This window comes from Mytilinidion resinicola, assembly GCF_010093595.1.
Source record: "Mytilinidion resinicola strain CBS 304.34 unplaced genomic scaffold BDZ99scaffold_1, whole genome shotgun sequence".
In the NCBI taxonomy this organism is placed as follows: domain Eukaryota; kingdom Fungi; phylum Ascomycota; class Dothideomycetes; order Mytilinidiales; family Mytilinidiaceae; genus Mytilinidion; species Mytilinidion resinicola.
In genome coordinates this window covers 630,399-648,294 of record NW_022985437.1, presented here as the reverse complement: position 1 = coordinate 648,294, position 17,896 = coordinate 630,399, and the positions used below count along the sequence as shown (strand labels likewise).

Genomic DNA, 17,896 nt, shown 5'->3' with positions numbered 1-17,896 from the left:
ATAGTTCAAAGTGTAGCCTTCACAGTATGATTTTCCGTCTATTATAATTGTAAATCATTCTTTGTGTAAATATGGTGCGTCTGCTCGGCATCCACGCAGTGGCAGGATTCATGATTGGATCTACACTCGCAGCTATTATCTCTCCCAAATTGGAGGGTCGGGATCAACTCCAAGCTTGTGGCGATGCATTCTATGCACCTTCGAAAGTAATCACTGTATATTCGCCGTCGATGGTAACTATGAGACTAATGTAAACCGCAGTACACTTGCTATGGAGACTTCCTCTGTCCGGTGGAAAACGGAGTGCCAACACTAAAATGTGGAAGAGATTGCTATCTACCGGACTTGTACTCGTACGATCTTTTTATTCTCACTAGGTGTCATTTGCAATAACTCCATCTAGATGCTCCAATAGCCTTCTTGTCTACCCACCTGAGCAAACTTCGACGACAGCCTCAACATCAGCTACAGCCACCGTGTCCGTCAGTAGCACTCCAACCTGCTCTAGCGATGCTATCAGGCTGCATTTGAGCGACCCTCCGTATGAAAATTACTTCTACGAAGATTGCGCGAGCTCCTCTCACGTTGTTGTTACGAGCCCACTGGAAAACAGCAACTTGACATTTATAGGTCCCCGGTTAGTCGTCGCATGGCCCGCTGGAAACAGCGGAGTGGTAGCATTCTTTGCACCGGAGAATGGCAAGAACGGAACGTTGGGAATACAGCTTCAAAACTCTATAGTGACTGGACAGACTCTCAATCCTGTCTATCTCCCTAGCAAGAATCCTAGCTCTGACAACCCTCAAGTCGGGATCTCTGGGATCATTAACTTTAACTCCTCAGCTATTCTCACGGTTCCAATACTCGGCTCTATACGAACAATACGTGATTTTACCGAAGGTCCGAGTATACTCATCACCTATATTCAAGATGCCATTGCGTTCTCTGAAATCCCGGGACGAGGTGTCAGCTTGAACAGAACATGGCTGGACAACGTAACTACAACCTACCTGGACTTTGTGCCCATCAATGGCTCTGGTGCGGTATCCATAAATAGAGCGGTCAACACAACACTGCGGTTCGAAAGTGGTTCCTATCAGTTCACTGCATCCTTCGATTATCCTCAACTCAAACCACTGAGCCCTTCGCAAGTCCTCGATCCTTCTTCCAGCGACTTGACTCAGCAGAATGTGGACCAGACAATGTCTCTATCCTTTTTGTCGTATACCACTAAACTTCTGGCTGGGGCTTGGAGGTTTTTGACGTATTTTGGCCGCGACAGCATGCTTTCTTTACTCCTACTGCAGCCTGTTCTTAGTGAAGGCGAAGGGGGTGCAATTGAAGCCGTCATTGGGGCCTTTCTCGAACGCGTCAACCGTACTGATGGAAGCGCGTGTCATGAAGAGACTATTGGCGATTACACCACATATCTAAACCGGAACAAAAACATCACGTCGACAGCTCCGCAGTGCGATTATAAGATGATCGATACGGACTATTACCTACCAGTCATTTTGAAAAACTACTTCGTGGACTCCACCATAGGAAAGAGCCGTCTCTCAGCCTTCTTCAACATCACTGCATCTGTTCTTGAAGAGAACTCCGATCTCACCTACGCAGACCTAGCGCTCATCGCGGTGGAGAAGATTATGAACACATCAGCACCCTTTACAGCTGACGGTGGCCAAATTAAAGACAACCTGATTCACTTGAAAGAGGGCGAAATCGTCGGCGAATGGAGAGATTCAACCTACGGCATCGGCGGAGGACGCATCCCGTACGATGTGAACACGGCACTCGTCCCAGCCGCACTCCACAGCATTGCCGCACTCTCGAGTGCCGGCTTCTTTCCCGAGCATCCAGCGTGGAATGAGACTGCGAGCCAGTACGCTCAGGTATGGGAAGACAAGACCTTGAGGTTCTTTGAGGTTACGATTCCGCAGTCGACAGCCGTGTCCCTTGTTGAACAGTACGTTAACCAGTCTGCCTTCACTGGCCCATCTCACACGGACAACATCACCTCTGACATTGTCTTCCACGGCCTGGCTCTGGATGGAAACAACAACCAAAGCGTTGTCCGAGTCTTAAATACAGACGACTGCTTCCGGCTCTTCCTCCTCAACTCCACAAACCAAACCCAACTTAGCTCTTTCCTAGACCAGACTGCGGACCACATACTCCAGCCATTTCCGGTGGGCCTTTCATCTCCGGTGGGCCTCTTCGTTGCCAACCCAGCGTATGGTGATGATCCAGTGTACGTTCTCTCCCAAACCCACCGCAATATTCATCCAAAGCCTATTCAACCTTATCGAGTGTCCTACTAACTCAAGTCAACAGCTACGCCGCCAACTTCACCAACTCCGCCTACCACGGCACCGTCGTCTGGAGCTGGCAGCTCGCCATGACCGCCGCCGGCCTCGCGCGCCAACTAGGCCGCTGCGCCTCAACCACTCCTCCCGGTAAGCTTAACCATCCCCCTGTTCCCCATCACCCCCCTTCTTGCCCCCATAGCCCATACTCCATTTCCCCCAGCTAACCTCACACCCCACCACAGACTTCTGCGCCCAGACCGCCCTCCACGCCAAAATCCACACCGCATACACCCACCTCTGGGACCTCATCGAAGCCAACGCAGCCCAGCTCAGCGGCGAAGTGTGGAGCTGGGAGTACGACAGCGACGGGTTCAGAGTCGTGCCGCTGGGCGCGCTGCCGCCGCCGCCGGGGACGAGTCCGACCGAGAGCGATATCCGGCAGTTGTGGAGTCTGACGTTTTTGGCGGTGCATCGGGAGGAGTTTTAGGTAGAAGAAGTTGGGGCGGGGGCGGGGGCGGGGGAGGCGTGCAACAGAGGTGTTTTAGGATAGAATCGGATTTGTATATAAGTATGAAAGCTGAATGCTCTTTGGTCTGGCTGAAGTGATGTCGAGGTGCCCCTGGCCTCTTCGGTGGCCTGGAGAGCTCTGGTGAAGTCGAGGGGCAGATTTCAACGTCCTGGTTCTAGGGATGAGGAGCAGGGCTGAATTGCACCCCTTTGAGGCAAAAGGAAGGCAATAAAAAGCAAGTCTCGCTCTGGAGCACCTGGAGGCACTCTGGACTCCATACCTCTAGTCACCGCCAAGACCTGCCTATCTAGGTTCCAAGGACTCTAGCTCAACATACATCCTCTCACACAACCACCAAGCTCCGACACAACATCTCGATCATCTTCAAAAGCCTTTTTGTTTTTACAAGCCCGACTATGGGTCAGAGTTAGGTTCTAGGTATGATACAGATACAGATCCGCTCCCATCCACCGAACCCCCTTCCTCCGGATCGCGAACTGGAGGAACATGAGTGGAATAAGCCTTTCTCCTATGACGATGCAATACAAACAGAAGAAAAGAGACCGAGAGGTACTTTCGACGACCGACAATGCTGGGAACGTGCGCGAGTTACGACCGAGTTACGTAGAGAACTGCACCCACTTGAAAGTGGATTGTCATCTACACAGTCGGCTCTGGTGCAGGCGGCACTACGGGCCCCTTCACGCCCTTGCCAGCGTCCGCACCTCCCGCGTCTGGCTCAATCAGACCCGGGACTTTGCCATGGGTGCCGCCGAAGTACTTGTGGAAGTCCTGGGGATCTTCGAAAGGCCGGGGGCCCAGTAGCCTGATCATGTCGTCCCGGCCTAGCATCTCCTTCTTAAGCAGCTCCTCGGCAACTAAGCCGACCTCGTGCTTCTTCTCTGTGAGAAGGTCTTTGCATTGCTTGTAGGCCTCGTCGACAATCCGGCGAACCTCAGAGTCGATGTTCTTCGCCGTTTCCTCGGAAAAGGGCTTGTGTAGCTGCTGGCTGGAATCATCCTCGAAGTAGATGTAGCCGATCTTTCGCGTCATTCCCCATTTGGTGACCATAGCACTAGCCATAGCCGTCACCTTCTTGAAGTCGTCACTCGCGCCGCTTGTCACGGTTTCAAAGTGTAGCTCCTCGCTGACTCGCCCACCAAGCGTCATCGCCATGCGGTCCATAAGCTGATTAACGTTCATCAGGTATGTGTCGCCCGCAGGAAGATACTGGGCATATCCGAGCGCGCCCTGTCCACGCGGGATGATGGAGACTTTGAGGAGAGGGTCGGCGTATTTGAAGTACCAGCCACAGATAGCGTGCCCAGCTTCGTGGTACGCAACCGTGCGCTTCTCCTCGGGGTTGAGAACCAGGGATTTCTTTTCTAGGCCACCAATGACTCGCTCAATGGCTTGTTCGAAATGCTCCATCTTGACAGAATCGGCTTGGTGGCGGGCGGCTATAAAGCATTAGTTAAGTTTTATAGAAAGAAGTAAAGGTCTTATCTTACCAATTAGGGCAGCTTCATTGACGCAGTTGGCAATGTCAGCGCCGGAAAAGCCAGGTGTGAAAGCTGCTAGACGGCCCATAAGGAACTCGATGTCTTCGTTGGTTACAATCTTCTTGAGATGGACCGCAAAGATCTGTTTACGGCCATCCATCGTGGGGCGGTCGATGCTGATATGTCTATCAAAACGGCCAGGGCGCATGAGCGCTTTATCGAGGACATCAGGTCGGTTGGTGCCTGCAAGGACTACGACTTGATCTGAGGTGTTGAAACCATCCATTTCGGTAAGGATCTGGTTGAGAGTGCTCTCTCGTTCGTCATTCCCACCTCCAAAATTTTGCTTCGCACGAGCTTTTCCAATGGCATCAATTTCGTCAATGAAGATAATGCACGGTGTGTTCTTCCTGGCGTTTGCGAAGAGATCGCGTACGCGGGAAGGACCAACACCTACGAACATTTCCACAAACTCAGAGCCACTGACACTGAAGAAGGGTACCCCCGATTCACCGGCGGTCGCTTTGGCCAGCAAAGTCTTACCTGTGCCGGGTGGTCCGGATAGAATAGCTCCACGGGGGATCTTGGCACCAAGCTTCTGGTAGACTCCTGGCTCTTTCAAAAAACTGACGAATTCCATGATCTCCGTCTTAGCTTCGTCCATACCAGCAACGTCAGAGAACTTAACCTTGATGTCCGTTTCATGGTTGAACTTCTTAGCCCTACTCTTTCCCATACCAAAGATACCACTTTGTCCTCCACCGCCAGATGCAGCGCGTCTCGAGAAGTAGAATATTGCTCCAATGAAAAGTAGAGTGGGACCGAATGACATCAATGTTGCAAACCAAGATATCTCGTTCGAGTAAGCAACAGGTATCCGCTCCGTGCTAGGGATGTGAAGGTCGTCTTGTGCTCTCTCCATCTGTCGCTCAAAGGCCTCGACGGAACCGATTGTGAAGTAGTAGTAGAAATTTTGCTGTGCAGCAGGCGACTCTGGGTACATTGAAGCAACAGCCTCCCGGTGGAGATGTACTCGTGCCCTGCTTTGGTTTAATATCACAACCTTCTCCACTAATCCCTTGTCCAAAAAGGTCGTCCTGAATTCCTGCCATGTTATTTCCCGGGTGTTCTCTCCAGGTACCACCAGGCGGTATAGGAGGTAGGCAACAAACGCGGCGGTAAGGAACGTGCTTGTGTCCAGATTGAGTTCATAGGGTAGTCCGCCGGGAGCTCCCTTGTCCGACTTCTTTTTCTGGTCCTTCGATTGTGGGCCAGGATCGTGAGCTCCAGACTTCTGCTTCGGGCCATCCTCTTCGGCGCTCGAGCTTTCCTCCGCCGCCTTTCGTGCCATTTGCGAAGTCATGCGAGATATCTTTGCGGCGGTTGCAAGGTCCATGGGTTCGCCCCTCTTGAGCTTGTCCATCTCTTCTCGTACTTCCGGCGGTATGCCGTCCTTCTTGATGAGTTCAAAAGCCTTGTTCAGATGCTTGATCTGCTCTGCTGGCATGCCCATTGACACAATGGACATGAGCTGATCCAAGGCCTTCTCCTCCTCGGGTGTGAGTTTCGCCGCCGCAGGACTCGAAGCGTTCTTATTTCCTTCCGGCGCATTCCCCGGCTGCGGCGCTGACATGGGACTTTGGTTGTAAAATTGCTCGAACCCAGCTGCTGGCTTGCCCGGAGGCTTGTTCTGGTCCTCCGCTACCTTTCCATCATTCGCCTCCGGTGCTTTTCCATCTTTCTTATTCTGAGGGTCTTTCGGATCCTCCGGTGGTGGCTTAACGGTAGCATACCGCCGCACACGTTGATGCGCGAAAGCGCAATGTGGTAAGGGTGCAGCCGGCCGTATTGATGGCGAGTTTCGTGTGGCGGCGTTGAGGGACTGTCTCGATAATCGCGCGAAATGGCCTGAGCGACGGAGAAGGGTGCTCATTGTCGGGAAGAAAGGAAGGGCGAGGGAGGGAGAGTCGAAGAGGCGGCTATAGGTGTAGGAGGCACACCATCAACAGCAAGATGGAGGCGTGTTGGGCGAGATGGCGAAATGGCGATGGTCTGGCAGTGGTGGCCAGCTTCGAGCCAAATAATCATGACGCCTGGGCCGTGTGTTTTGGGCCGGCAGGGTTCGTTGAACATGAAGTGGCAATCCGTTCTGACTCCGTCTGAGGTGGCCCGAAGAGCTATTAGGTGTGTCAAAATTGTCGTTCTCCATTCGCAATAACATTCAAGGGGCCCTAAAGCGGTGCTTGGCCAGTGTATATTCTAGAGAGAGTGTCTATCTCGAGTACCAGAGTTTTCAGAATAGAATCACAGATTTTCAGACTGCCACTTTTTGTTCAAGGAACTCCATCAGGTCACGTGCCTCAGCGGTGCATCACTTGAGATGTGCCATCACTCTATTCAAATTCTCGTACTCTCATACGGATGCGTGGGATACTGTAATCACTCTCGCGATATGGATTCAGCCAGGAGATCTAGGAGAACCGATAGCTAGTGGCCTCATATGTGCGCAGCGTCTTGAAGAGGTTACGGTACAGCATCATTGCATGATATTTCCAGAGGTTTGACAACACGCTACCACCTAAATCTAATGGTGGAGAAAGAGAGCACAGGTATTATACATGATTGGAGAGTTCCAATTCAACTTGATCTTCCGCCCTGGAGATCTAGCCCACGTTTTGCCCGCCTCTCCCAATCGTTCCCCACGATGTCGACTCCAAAATGCAGCCAAGAAACCATCCAGACGACAGAAAGTACTAATACAACATTGTACAGTGATTGGAGATGCATATGTACGAAGGTAGGAGAACTGCTAGAGGAATCGGAACGAGTCAAAGGCATTTGTGCGATTGACATTGGTTTCCCTTTTTCTCCAATGTAATACTTGCCCATCTACGCTTACAAGTCATCCGCTTTTTGTGCCCTGCGTTTCGGGTTTGCTGTCTGCTTCTTCGGGGTTGATTTTTTTGGTGAATCTCCACCCTCAATATATTTCAACAATTCTTCGACACTCCTCTGATCGCGGAATTGACTCGGGACACTTCGCGCTTCTCGTCCGTCTGCCTGGGCGCTTGTCTGACCAACCTGGGGCTGCGGACGAAGTGTCCCTCGAGTGTTCAGTTGCACGCGTCTGACCTTTCCCTTAGCCAGATCCTGCAATTGCTTCGCTTGGGTAACGGCGGTCTGCGTGAACTGTTCAAGCCACTGTCCAGCTTCCTTCGTGTTTCGATCTTCGGAACCGAGCACCGCGTTGAAGATTTTGTAAGACTCTCTCATGCGGTTTGCAGCACCGCGCATATCCTTGTCCAGCGCCAGCGCCTGAGAAAGCTGGAACAATAGCGTTGCGGTATTGATGGACTGCTTTCCGGAAACTTGTTCGCAGATAGCGAGGGAAGCCTCGAACCACAATCGAGATTCGTGGTACTGCTTCATCGATTGAAGCATCACAGCGGCGTTGTTAATGGTAGTGATAGAATCAGGGTGGTTGGGACCGTAGATGATTTTCCACAGCTCGAGGGCGTGTCGGACGTAATGGAGAGCAGCCTTAGTGTTGCCGGTTGCATGCTCAAACAAGCCGAGATTGAGATAACAGAGCACAGTCTCAGCATGATCGATGCCCAAGGTACGCTCTGAGACAATGACTGCTTTGTGTGCTAGCTCAACGGCTGCGTTCTTCTCTTCAAGAGTATACAGAAGATTGGACAGTTGGTGATATGCCCTAGCGACTTCAGGGTGCAAGACACCGTATATTTGTTCGTGTAGCGACAACGATTCGAGGAGAAGCTCTTGGCCAAGTTCCTTTTGGTCTTGTGCCATGGAGAGTCGACCGGCATCGAGTGCTTCTTCTGCAAGCATACTCTTTGGTGATGCCTCTTTGACGACTGGGACAATGTTCAAGATGTCGTCAGCATGGAACGTCAGCAATGGTGCTGTCACCGCAGGGCTAGCTGCCCTAGGAGGAGAGGTATGTTTCTTCTTCTTTTTGCTTGATCCGTTGGTCTGCCCATTTGTCGGTGCCAGAGCGTTGCCATCTGTATGCGATGCTCCGTTTGTATGCTGCTCTTTGACAAAAACATACTCTTTACCTTCTAACTGCAGACCGAGTTTCAAGGAGACTTCGCGAAGCAGTTGCAGATACCTGTCATGTTCAATCCAGTTGTTTCCAAGATCGAATCGATATCTTAGCGCAACTTGAGAGGTGATCTCTTTTTTCAGAGTAGCAGGAGATACTTTCTCAAAGCTAAAGTCGCCTTCGGGGTACATGGCCTTGAGCGAGTCATCAAGCTCAGGAACTGGCTTTCCGTTCAGCCTTTCTCCAAGAAGGCAGTTCAACAGATGTGTCATGCAAGAAGCGGCAAAAGGAACGGGCAAATGCCTCATCAACCGATTTGCAACATGCTTGAATCCTCGAGAAATCATTTCCTGTACTGACAAGCGCTTCAAAGCTTGAAGTCTCGCATCCTCTTTATCAGCCAAGGTAGCAAGCTTCCCTAAGTAGCGAATGTTGATACCACGCTTGTGAAGCAGAGTACTCAGCGAAGCACCATCCATAGGGAAGCCGACCTCTCCTTCTTGAAGCTCGTGGACGAGACGTGGGATGACCTCTGACAGAAGGTGGCCACATGCTGCACGTACCTCCGCTTCGTCCTTGGCCCACTCCTCCTTGTCTTCGTCTGATTGCGGCTTTTGGCCGCAGAAAACGTCTGGGTTGAGTGCGAATTGGAAGCCGCTGATGTCTACGCGCTCTTGCTCTGCTTCCTTCTCTCCGCCATCCTCTTGATTTTCGGAATCCTTATTGGTGACAGCGCCTTCCTCTGCTTTCTCGCCGTTCGACTGCGAAGCTTCTGGTGTTTCGGAAGTTCCCTTGGTTAATTCAGCCTTCTTAGCTAGCTCCTCCTTGATATAGTCCCGTAGCCTGACCCTGGAGAATGACTCTACCAACTCGGGCCGCAGCACAGCCATACGATGCGGATAATCGCTTTCCTTGGGTTTGGCGCTGTCGTCCTTTGGAGGTTCGCTCCAGTATTGTTCGATCCAGGAAACATCAAGAGGGGTCACCCGGTACAGGTCAAGGGCGTATTTCCTACCGTCAGTTCCAATGAGCCCTTTGGTTTCCACACTGCCCTCCAGCTCGTGTCGCACATCTTCCTTGTCCCAGACAGGGTGCTTCTTGACATGCAGAAGCTTAGAGAGCTTTTCAAATAGCGGGACGAAAGCGGCGTCCTCTGCGACGACGTCTTTGCCCTCGACCCCTCCGTAGTCAATCTGGTGCTCTCCAGGCTCTCGCTGCTTGAATATGCCTGGCACAATGCTCTGACCCACGATGCGTTTACCAAGATAGTCCACAACAACAGTGCCTGGTGTGAACAGACCCTGGATGTCGAGGTTGTTGACAACACGCACACCCGTAACATCCTTGCCTGTGGCCACCCGGGCAGCCTCATCGCCACCATCAGTCGCGAACGTACCAACGCCGTCGGCACCGAAAGAGAAGAAGATGTTGTTGTAGACGAATATTTGGGCGTCTCTACTTTCGGTGGGGTTGAGAGGGGCCACCTCACCGCGCGCAACAAGCATAGCTCCGCGGGTAGCGGCATCGTTGTAATCTGCGAACAACTTGGAGGTCAGACGTTCACGGAAAACACGGTCCTGGACGGCCTCCTTGGCCATCTCCCTAGTTGATTGGAACTCCTCGTTCCAGTCACGAAGGGTGTCGGTGTTTTCCAATCCCGATATTAAATAGCTCTCCTGTGTTCGTGCAATATCCGACTGGTGCGTAGTCAGGGAGGAAATCGGTGGAGGCACCATCCACGGGTTGGCTGGGATAGCATTCGACAATTGGAAGATGGTCAGGAGGTCTTTCTTCGCGTTCAGCTCCAGTAGCGCCTTGAAGGCAGCGTCGAAAGAAGGAGATATTTGGGGGATGAGATTAAGCAGCGAATGCGCGGCGAAATATTTGGGTGGCGGCCTTGGGAATGGGTCGAATTTGCTGTTCGAGGACTTGTTGACGTAGAACCCTCCAACATGAGCAGTGATCTGGTGCTGCTCACCCTCAATTGTAGTTACTTGAAGATAGAGGAGGTGTCCCTTGGCGCGTAGATGGTATGGTGGTGGGTTCCACGGGGACACCGCTATAGACTTCAACGTCTTCGGAGGGGTCTCGGGGGCTGGTGGTAAAAGGTGTTTCACCGATCCCAGAGCTTCAAAATCATAGTCTCCCATGACGGGCCCTTGGGGAGCTGCTGGGCTTGTATCATTGGTGACGGATGCCTCCACGATCTCCGACCCGACGCTGTCGTGCAAGGACAGCCCCGCTAGGACGCCATGCAGCGTGTCGGTGCGGTCTCCGGCTGCCCCTATGAGCTCCCTGACTCTAACCACATGCATACGAGCATCTTTCTCTGTGTAGGGGTCTTCCACCAGTGTTAGCTCTGAATCAGGGCTCAGGCCGGGAACCTCGGAAAGCTCGATGAAGTCGTTGATCCGCTCTCCCTTGTGCTCGAGGTGGAAGCAGGAGTACTGGAAGGTCTGAGGTTGTTCCACGATGGACTGGCGCAAGTCCTGGACCTGCTCTTGGGTCGACATCTTCAGGCCGTTAGCCACGGATACTGGAAACAGACTATGAAGCTTCTGCGTACCATGACCTGTGTTTTGTACGGTTCGTGTGGAAGATTGATGGTGATCTGGAAGACGGCTACGGCACGAGTTGTAAGCCATTGGTATTGACTAGCAATGCGGGAGCAGCATGAAGGAATGATGAGGCGTACTGTCGGCATTGTTTTCATTTGACTCGTCCTGGGAGCTCTCTCCCACTGCGTCCCCATTGACGGTAGACACGGCGTCGGTAGGCTGGGAGAGCTCTACGGCGTTAAGGTGGTTAGCTCATTGCTGAAATGAGTACGATTGTGGTAGTGGGGGAGCGAAGACGTGGATGCTTGGAAAAAGTGAAGCGGTAGGAGATATGGAGCTCACCTGTAATGGAAGCGTCATGATGGTCGGCCATGGCTGGAGCACGGAGATGAGGAAGAAAGTAGGAAGAGACTATAGAGTACACGCGAGCAGCTTCGGGAAGGAAAGAAGAGGATATAGGGCGCGAAGAGGGAGGTACAGAAGACGCATAAATGCGCAATTGCGGTGATGGCGGATGCTTGCAGCACCTCGAAACTTTTTCCTAAAAGCACTCACGGTTTTCTCCGGGCAGCCGGGCCAGTCCTCGGGTCTCCCCCCTGTCGCAGCCACAGCCTTGCGGTTAAGCCACACCTGCAACAGACGGATATCAAGCCCGACTCCACCGAGCGACTCAACGCTCCCATGTCGTGCGGTTCCCTCGGATGCTGTGCGCGTCACTGCCACTAGAGACCTCCAGCTCCTGCTTAGCAAAGCCGCTGTCTAGTGCTCCTACAGAGGATGTAGCATCCCGCATCGCTATCTGGAGCAGCTCGAGCCGACCGCTGACAGCTGCGCAGAGCTGGCTGTTCGTGGGACTAGTCGCGGCGCATCTCTCCTGAAATTTGGCCAGGAGTCAGCCATCATTGTGCGCACATCCATCCCTCTGCCATCCTCATATATCGGGGCTTCCCTTGCTCACGGCGACATCACACTCTTTTGTCCTTCTCTTCCGCCTGCTAGCCCTATTGACATTTTGGTGAGACCTGGCGCGTCTGTCGCGCCTGTTGACGCGCCTGTTGACGCGCGAATAGCAATGATGCTCTCACGAGTCGCGAGAACACGCATCGCCAGCAACAGTGCCTTCCAACCGCCTCCCTTTGTTCGTCGTCCTACTATCTCGCGGGCACATCCACGCTGGGTGACGGGTCCGCCCACGCCAAATCAGCCCAATCCTGATCCCGTCGACGATGCCACTCCCGACCTGACTGGCAACAACAATGGCCGCGCCAAGTGGAAAGGTACTGCCTTCAAGATGTTCGAAAGTGCCATGACTACGTTTGCATCTATTGCTGTTCTTGGGTGAGTGCGCCCCTTAAAGGTCATTCACTTCGTCTTTAGAAGTCACGTGCGCACTATGAACGCGAATTGTGCGTATCCGTGACATTTCGCTAAGTATGGGTATCGCAGCCTCGTCGGATACAGCTACAACCGGTACTACAAGGCTCTTGTCTTAGAAAAGATGGAGAACGCGTTCCGGCCTGGCGACCCTGTCCTGGAACTGGCTGCTCAGGGAAAGCAAGTTGCCGGGAGACCTAGTCAGCCAGGGGATGTTCCTGGCGTTGGTGGAGACGAGCATGAACGCTGGATTCCGCGAGCTGAGCAGCTCAAGATTGACGCCATCATCAGAGGAGACGATCGAGGCCACTACCACCTGCTGATTGGTGAGAAAGGGACCGGAAAGTCTTCTATGTTGATTGAAGCAATGTATAAGGTTGACGGCGAGGGTGTCGCCATGTTTGAGGCCCATGCCGATCTAGAAATCTTCAGAGTCCGGCGTGCGTGCCTCTATCCCCCTCTCTATGGTTTCCACCTGCTCACATCTCTACAGTTGGAAAAGCCTTAGACTTTGAATTCCACGAGGATAACATTGGCTCTCTGTTCTCCATTCGCGGCCCACGCGATGCATCCGCTCTGCTCGACATCGAACGAGCACTCAACAAGCTCGAAAAAGTTGCGCTAAACCGGAGGAAACGGGTTGGGCGACCCCTAATTCTAATCATCAATAGCGTGCATCTGCTCAGGGATGATGAAGACGGCCGAGATCTCCTAGAGCTGATCCAGCAACGTGCTGAACAATGGGCTGCCTCCAATCTCGCTACCGTAGTCTTCAACAGTGACGACTACTGGGTTTATGAGCGGCTCAAGCAATATGCAACGAGGATGGAAGTGACGCCAATCGGCGACTTGCCGAAGGATCGGGCGATCCAAGCTTTACGCAACTACCGAATGAAATACTTCCAAGAGATGCCAGAAGAGTCTCTACTCGAGCAAGTCTACGATCAGATCGGGGGTCGATTGACCTTCTTGAACCGCGTCGCCAAATCTGAAAGCATGATGCACACGTGTCGTAAGATCTGCGATATGGAGAAAACCTGGTTTCTGAACCAGTGTTGGATCCTGGGACCGGAAATGGATGACGATGTTATGGATCAGCAGAAATATGCCGTAAGCGCTCCCAATTGCTAACAATTTGACAGTTTCTTAATTGGCTAACATTCTGCAGTCGGCAGCCATGGTCCTGGCCAAGGCTCTCGTCGACAAGGAAAGCGAGATGGAAACGATCTATGATGAACACAGAGGACATATTTTGCCAGAAATAACATTACATGAAGCACGGCAAATCATGACTCGAGCAGACTTCATCAAAAGCTATGATCACATCAATGTCTTCACAATCGACTCCCATGCTATGGTCCGCGCAGGTAAACTTCACCTAAATTTGTCATTTCACGATACAGTACTGATCGGTATCGACAGATTCCGTCCCTATGCAGAACGCTTTTAGGGAGATCTGCGGGAAGCCAGGATTCGAGAAGCATCTTGATGGCACTCTGGAGCGCATTGGCGACATTGAAAGCTTAGGTAGAACTCGGGAGCTGACTATCAAAGATCTCTGGAATGGGGGCAAATACAAGATCACGGCACGAAACGCAAAGGGAAATGTCGACAAAGATTTGTCTTTCGAAGTAGTGCCCGGAGAAAAGGAAGACAGTGACGATGATTAGTGCTAATATTCGCTCTGAGGTGTAGAGCATGTACGATAGGATGGGGAAGGATTGTTTATTCGGCGGTGGTCTGATTCTTGATACCCAAAACTAGAGTAAATATATAAATAATTTATGCTCCTCACTTGCCACCCTAGATTTAGTGATTGGAAGTTTGATAGCAGGTCACGTGACATAAACTAGGGTCCATGTTTGCCAAGACTGTTTTGATGACTTTCGCGACAACGACCTCATCAACACACCCCTCTCTTCCGCATATTACCCCTCCTCCCACAGATTTTGGATATCACCTTACACCATGAGATAACTTTATTAGAGATTACTCTAATATTACATATTGGACCCATGACAGTGAGTGCGATCCCGGCGCTTTCATCGATTGCGCATCACTGCTACCGTATAGTCGCACTCTCTACCGACATATACTTACTTAATAGCGCAGCTCAATATTGGGATACAATAAATATGAATACTCTACCTACACTCGATAATCAGATCCCATGGACTACCACACGTTGCAATCGATTATTACGCCCAATCGCTTCTCGCCTTGCCGTCTTGCGCAAGCACACGCTCGATCGGAGGTCACTACTATTGAAGAATTCCAATAGCGAACTTGATGGCCGAACGAAACCGATCGTACAAGCTGAAAATAGGGTAAACATATCCCAGGGGTCCAAGGATGTACGGCCACGCGGGTTTGACAAGGCCCAGGATCCAGATTGGATGCCAAAGCCTAAGCAGGTTGGAATCGCCAGACGCATGTACAAAGGGAAGGCCTCGAAACTAAAAGTGGTGGCGGAGTCTACCCCAGGCTGTGGTACATTGGCTCGCCCTGGAGATGTCTACCTGCCAACGCCATATATTGCTCGAAGTCTAAAAAAGCTGGAGGACAGTCCGCATATACAGCCTTCACCCTTGCAGCCCACCAGGAAAGCAAAGCTAAAGGTGATTAAACCCAAGGAGGACCTTCAAGTGTTGAAGAAGCAAATGACTGCGGATATGTGGAAACAGATTGATGGCCTTTACGATGGATTGTCAAACCTTCTCCAAGCTACCAAATCGGATACAGACAAGAGCCGAAAAGGAACCAGGTCGCTTTTTTCAATGTGTTTGCGGCAAGTACCTGCATATATTCGTCTAGAGGAACACTTCCTCGAGGAGGATGGCGATGATAACGACACGGATGTAGCCAACGAGATCTATTCCTACCTGGAGGACCATGGAGCAGTCGAAGACGGAATTGGTTGGAAACCACTCAGAGAGGTTGTAAAAGCCCATGCGGTATCACTGCTGCAGGAGGCCATTGAAGACAGGATATTGGTCCCGGGTGTCATTCTTGGGCTTTATCGGCTCTGCATGAATGCCTCTGCCTGGAACGAAGCAGAACAAATTCTGTCCAGCTATGTCCTTTCCCAAGGATTCATAGACCCTCCGAAAGACCTACATTATAATATTTTCGGCATGGACTACTCACCTTGCTGGTCGATGATCAACGAATTTGTCACGCGAACCCAACGATATCAATTCCTCTTCGAGCAACTAAGATTGGCGCTCTCGCATGACCTTTTGCCGGTGGAGTGGCTTGCGACCCGGGGTATGCATCCCGTGTGGACTAGAGTTGTCCGTGTGTTGTCCGACGAGCACCATCACACATATGCTAGCGCTTTTGGGCTCTTGGAGAGTGCAGTAATTGCTGGACTGGGGATGAACGATGCATACTTTCTCAACGCGGACGGTCTGGCAAGCTCAGACGACCAGTACTATGGAAGCGGAGCTTCGCCTAAGGCCGATATACGTGATGCGTTAAGCAATACGTTTTCGAGCTTGTTTACGCTGCTGTCGAGTATTGCATCGGTATCACACCAACGGTCGGAAGGTATCGACAAGGACACAGTCCGATCTATTGCCTGGGCTCTACTTGGAATCACGACATCAATAGTAGACAGAGTCAACATTGGTACAGAACATTACTCCGAAATCGACGCAATCTATACTCAGCGCGCGTTATATGCCATGGCAGCGCCATTTCTTCTCCTTATTGAGGGAATTACCCTGGGATCCGCCTCCATCGATATCAACATGGATAAGCACATCACTGTCCTCGACAGATTGTCCACTGCTATTTCTCGGAGCGATTCCAATGCCGAAACGGACATCGAAACTCTCCCACAATTAGTATGTTCCTCAGCTCGTTGCTTTGGCCGGGCTTCGCAGGATGACGGCTTTGATCATCTGCGAAGACTCGTCCGGTGCTTGGCCGATCCCCACCGGCAAATATCAACACAGTCCCAATGGTTCATGAAGAGGGTTGCGCTTGCAGCTTCAATGAAATTTGCAGTGGACACTAGGAAGAGCGCGCATGCAGCTTTTTCCAACGAGATTGAAAGGACCGTACAAAACACTGGACCTTTGCTTTTAGAACAAACCCCGGCAAGAAAACTTTTATCATCTTCGCCGACAGTACGGAAAGGGTTTCGCTGGGAGGAAGGTATATGCGAATGGGTTGCCTGTACGCCATTCGCAAGGCCACAGATCCAGCAAGTCATACGACCAGCTATGCAAAGTTCTACGTTCCCTCCAACGCCGACGGACTCGGAATCTGAGCCAGATACGCCGTTGTCTAATGGAAGTATTAATGCCATCGATACTACGCCCCTTTCTGCGGCCCCTACATTGCCGTCGCGCATGTCTCCCAGCGTTACGCCGTCACATGCTTATTCACCGAAGATATCATTAATAAGCGACATCGAGGCGAAAGGTGACGGCCCTCCAAGCCCTTCTAAGAAGAGGAATTATAGTCCAGACCTTCCGGTATCGAAGCGACGAAGAACAGCTTCTTCCGATCGAATCGAACCCATAGCTACAGAGTCGTCCTCTCCAGACTCATACCCTCGTACGAATCGCCTTGATTTAGGATCCCGTAGAACGAGTGATCACTCTCTCAATCGGAAGCGAAGGAGCTTGGGCGAGATAGCTGACATAGTCACCAAGTTGAAGACTGGGAAACTACTTGCGAAGCTCACTAACAAGGCAAATCGCAATGCTGAGCGGTTGCATCATTCTCGAGAACTGTCATCAGATCAAGACGATGGGCGAAGCAATAGCTACGTGCGCGCTGGTTGTCTAAAGTCAGCAGACAAGAGAGCGAAAACCCCCAGTCGTCCCGCCAGCAATATTACTCCATTCGAACGCCCCCTTAGGACAAGTACGGGCGATGTTGGAACATTTGAGACGGAAGATAGTGAGGAAGATGAGTTATCCTTCACCGAAACTCGGATATCCAACGCTGGTCATGGGGTGAAAAAAGCTGTACTTAGGAGGGGCCTCAGGTGCACCGTTTCAGCGCGAAGTGCTATGAAAAAAAGAGAGTTTAGAACCGGAAGAGGTGCTTGTTGGAGTGATAGCGAGGATGAGCTGAATTTTAGATAGTCAAGCTTCTTGGATAGTCGAGTGTTTTGGATGCTCGAGTGTGTTCTCACTGCCTCTCAAATCAAAGATCTTGATCATGACACTACCCACGTATCTGTAAGGATATCTACAAGGATATCTACTGCTTTGCGTAGAATTGTTTTAGCGTCTCACCACGGATTCGCGTGAACTCTTTCCTCACTGCTCGTAGAGTTAATTACTCGTGAATCTGGAGGTGTCGCCCTATAAGACCACCGCACTGCTCCTGTTGGGTCTGGTAAGCATCTGGCTCTGTTGCATCTCTGCATTCGCTGCAATTGGTTCTCGTCGCAAGTACTAATGCTCTCGTTGCCTAGATTACACGATCGTCTGATCTCAAATCTCTCTGCCTCACCTGCAAGCACCTTCAGGCTATCACGACGCCGCGACTATACCACACGATCAGTCTGGATGTGAGAGATCAACGGAAATATGGGGTGCTCATGAAAGCAC

General features: G+C 51.5%; 5 protein-coding genes across 5 annotated transcripts; 3 read left to right on the top strand and 2 right to left on the bottom strand.

Annotated features, from left to right (window-relative positions):
* Positions 1-71: 71 nt before the first annotated feature.
* Positions 72-2,850, top strand: BDZ99DRAFT_504878 (glycogen debranching enzyme; the record flags this gene model as incomplete). Its single annotated transcript, XM_033724073.1, has 4 exons — positions 72-156; positions 472-2,254; positions 2,338-2,459; positions 2,555-2,850. The coding sequence occupies 4 exons, from the start codon at positions 72-74 to the stop codon at positions 2,797-2,799; spliced, it is 2,235 nt and encodes a 744-aa protein (XP_033583926.1). The 3' UTR covers positions 2,800-2,850.
* A 630-nt stretch (positions 2,851-3,480) lies between these two features.
* On the bottom strand, positions 3,481-6,255 carry BDZ99DRAFT_513226 (ATP-dependent metallopeptidase Hfl; the record flags this gene model as incomplete). The annotated part of the gene is made up of 2 exons (XM_033724694.1): positions 3,481-4,280; positions 4,332-6,255. 2 exons carry the CDS (start codon positions 6,253-6,255, stop codon positions 3,481-3,483), a joined length of 2,724 nt encoding a protein of 907 aa, XP_033583925.1.
* A 495-nt stretch (positions 6,256-6,750) lies between these two features.
* On the bottom strand, positions 6,751-11,322 carry BDZ99DRAFT_504876 (uncharacterized protein; the record flags this gene model as incomplete). The annotated part of the gene is made up of 5 exons (XM_033724072.1): positions 6,751-10,088; positions 10,125-10,355; positions 10,386-10,904; positions 10,958-11,013; positions 11,292-11,322. 5 exons carry the CDS (start codon positions 11,320-11,322, stop codon positions 7,218-7,220), a joined length of 3,708 nt encoding a protein of 1,235 aa, XP_033583924.1. The 3' UTR covers positions 6,751-7,217.
* Positions 11,323-11,861: 539 nt separating this feature from the next.
* BDZ99DRAFT_456759 (uncharacterized protein) lies at positions 11,862-14,057 on the top strand (the record flags this gene model as incomplete). Its single annotated transcript, XM_033718528.1, has 5 exons — positions 11,862-12,287; positions 12,396-12,763; positions 12,817-13,433; positions 13,492-13,690; positions 13,746-14,057. Coding segments are annotated over exons 1-5 (1,691 nt in total), but the record flags the coding sequence as incomplete, so codon positions are not given.
* Positions 14,058-14,247: 190 nt separating this feature from the next.
* On the top strand, positions 14,248-17,592 carry BDZ99DRAFT_5415 (uncharacterized protein). Its single transcript, XM_033726742.1, has 2 exons — positions 14,248-14,344; positions 14,436-17,592. The coding sequence occupies exon 2, from the start codon at positions 14,459-14,461 to the stop codon at positions 17,423-17,425; it is 2,967 nt and encodes a 988-aa protein (XP_033583922.1). The 5' UTR covers positions 14,248-14,344; positions 14,436-14,458; the 3' UTR covers positions 17,426-17,592.
* The last annotated feature ends 304 nt before the right edge of the window (positions 17,593-17,896 follow it).

What these genes read in the sequence shown, in the direction of transcription:
- BDZ99DRAFT_5415 (XM_033726742.1), top strand. Translation starts at nt 14,459, where the DNA reads ATGAATACTCTACCTACACTCGATAATCAGATCCCATGGACTACCACA.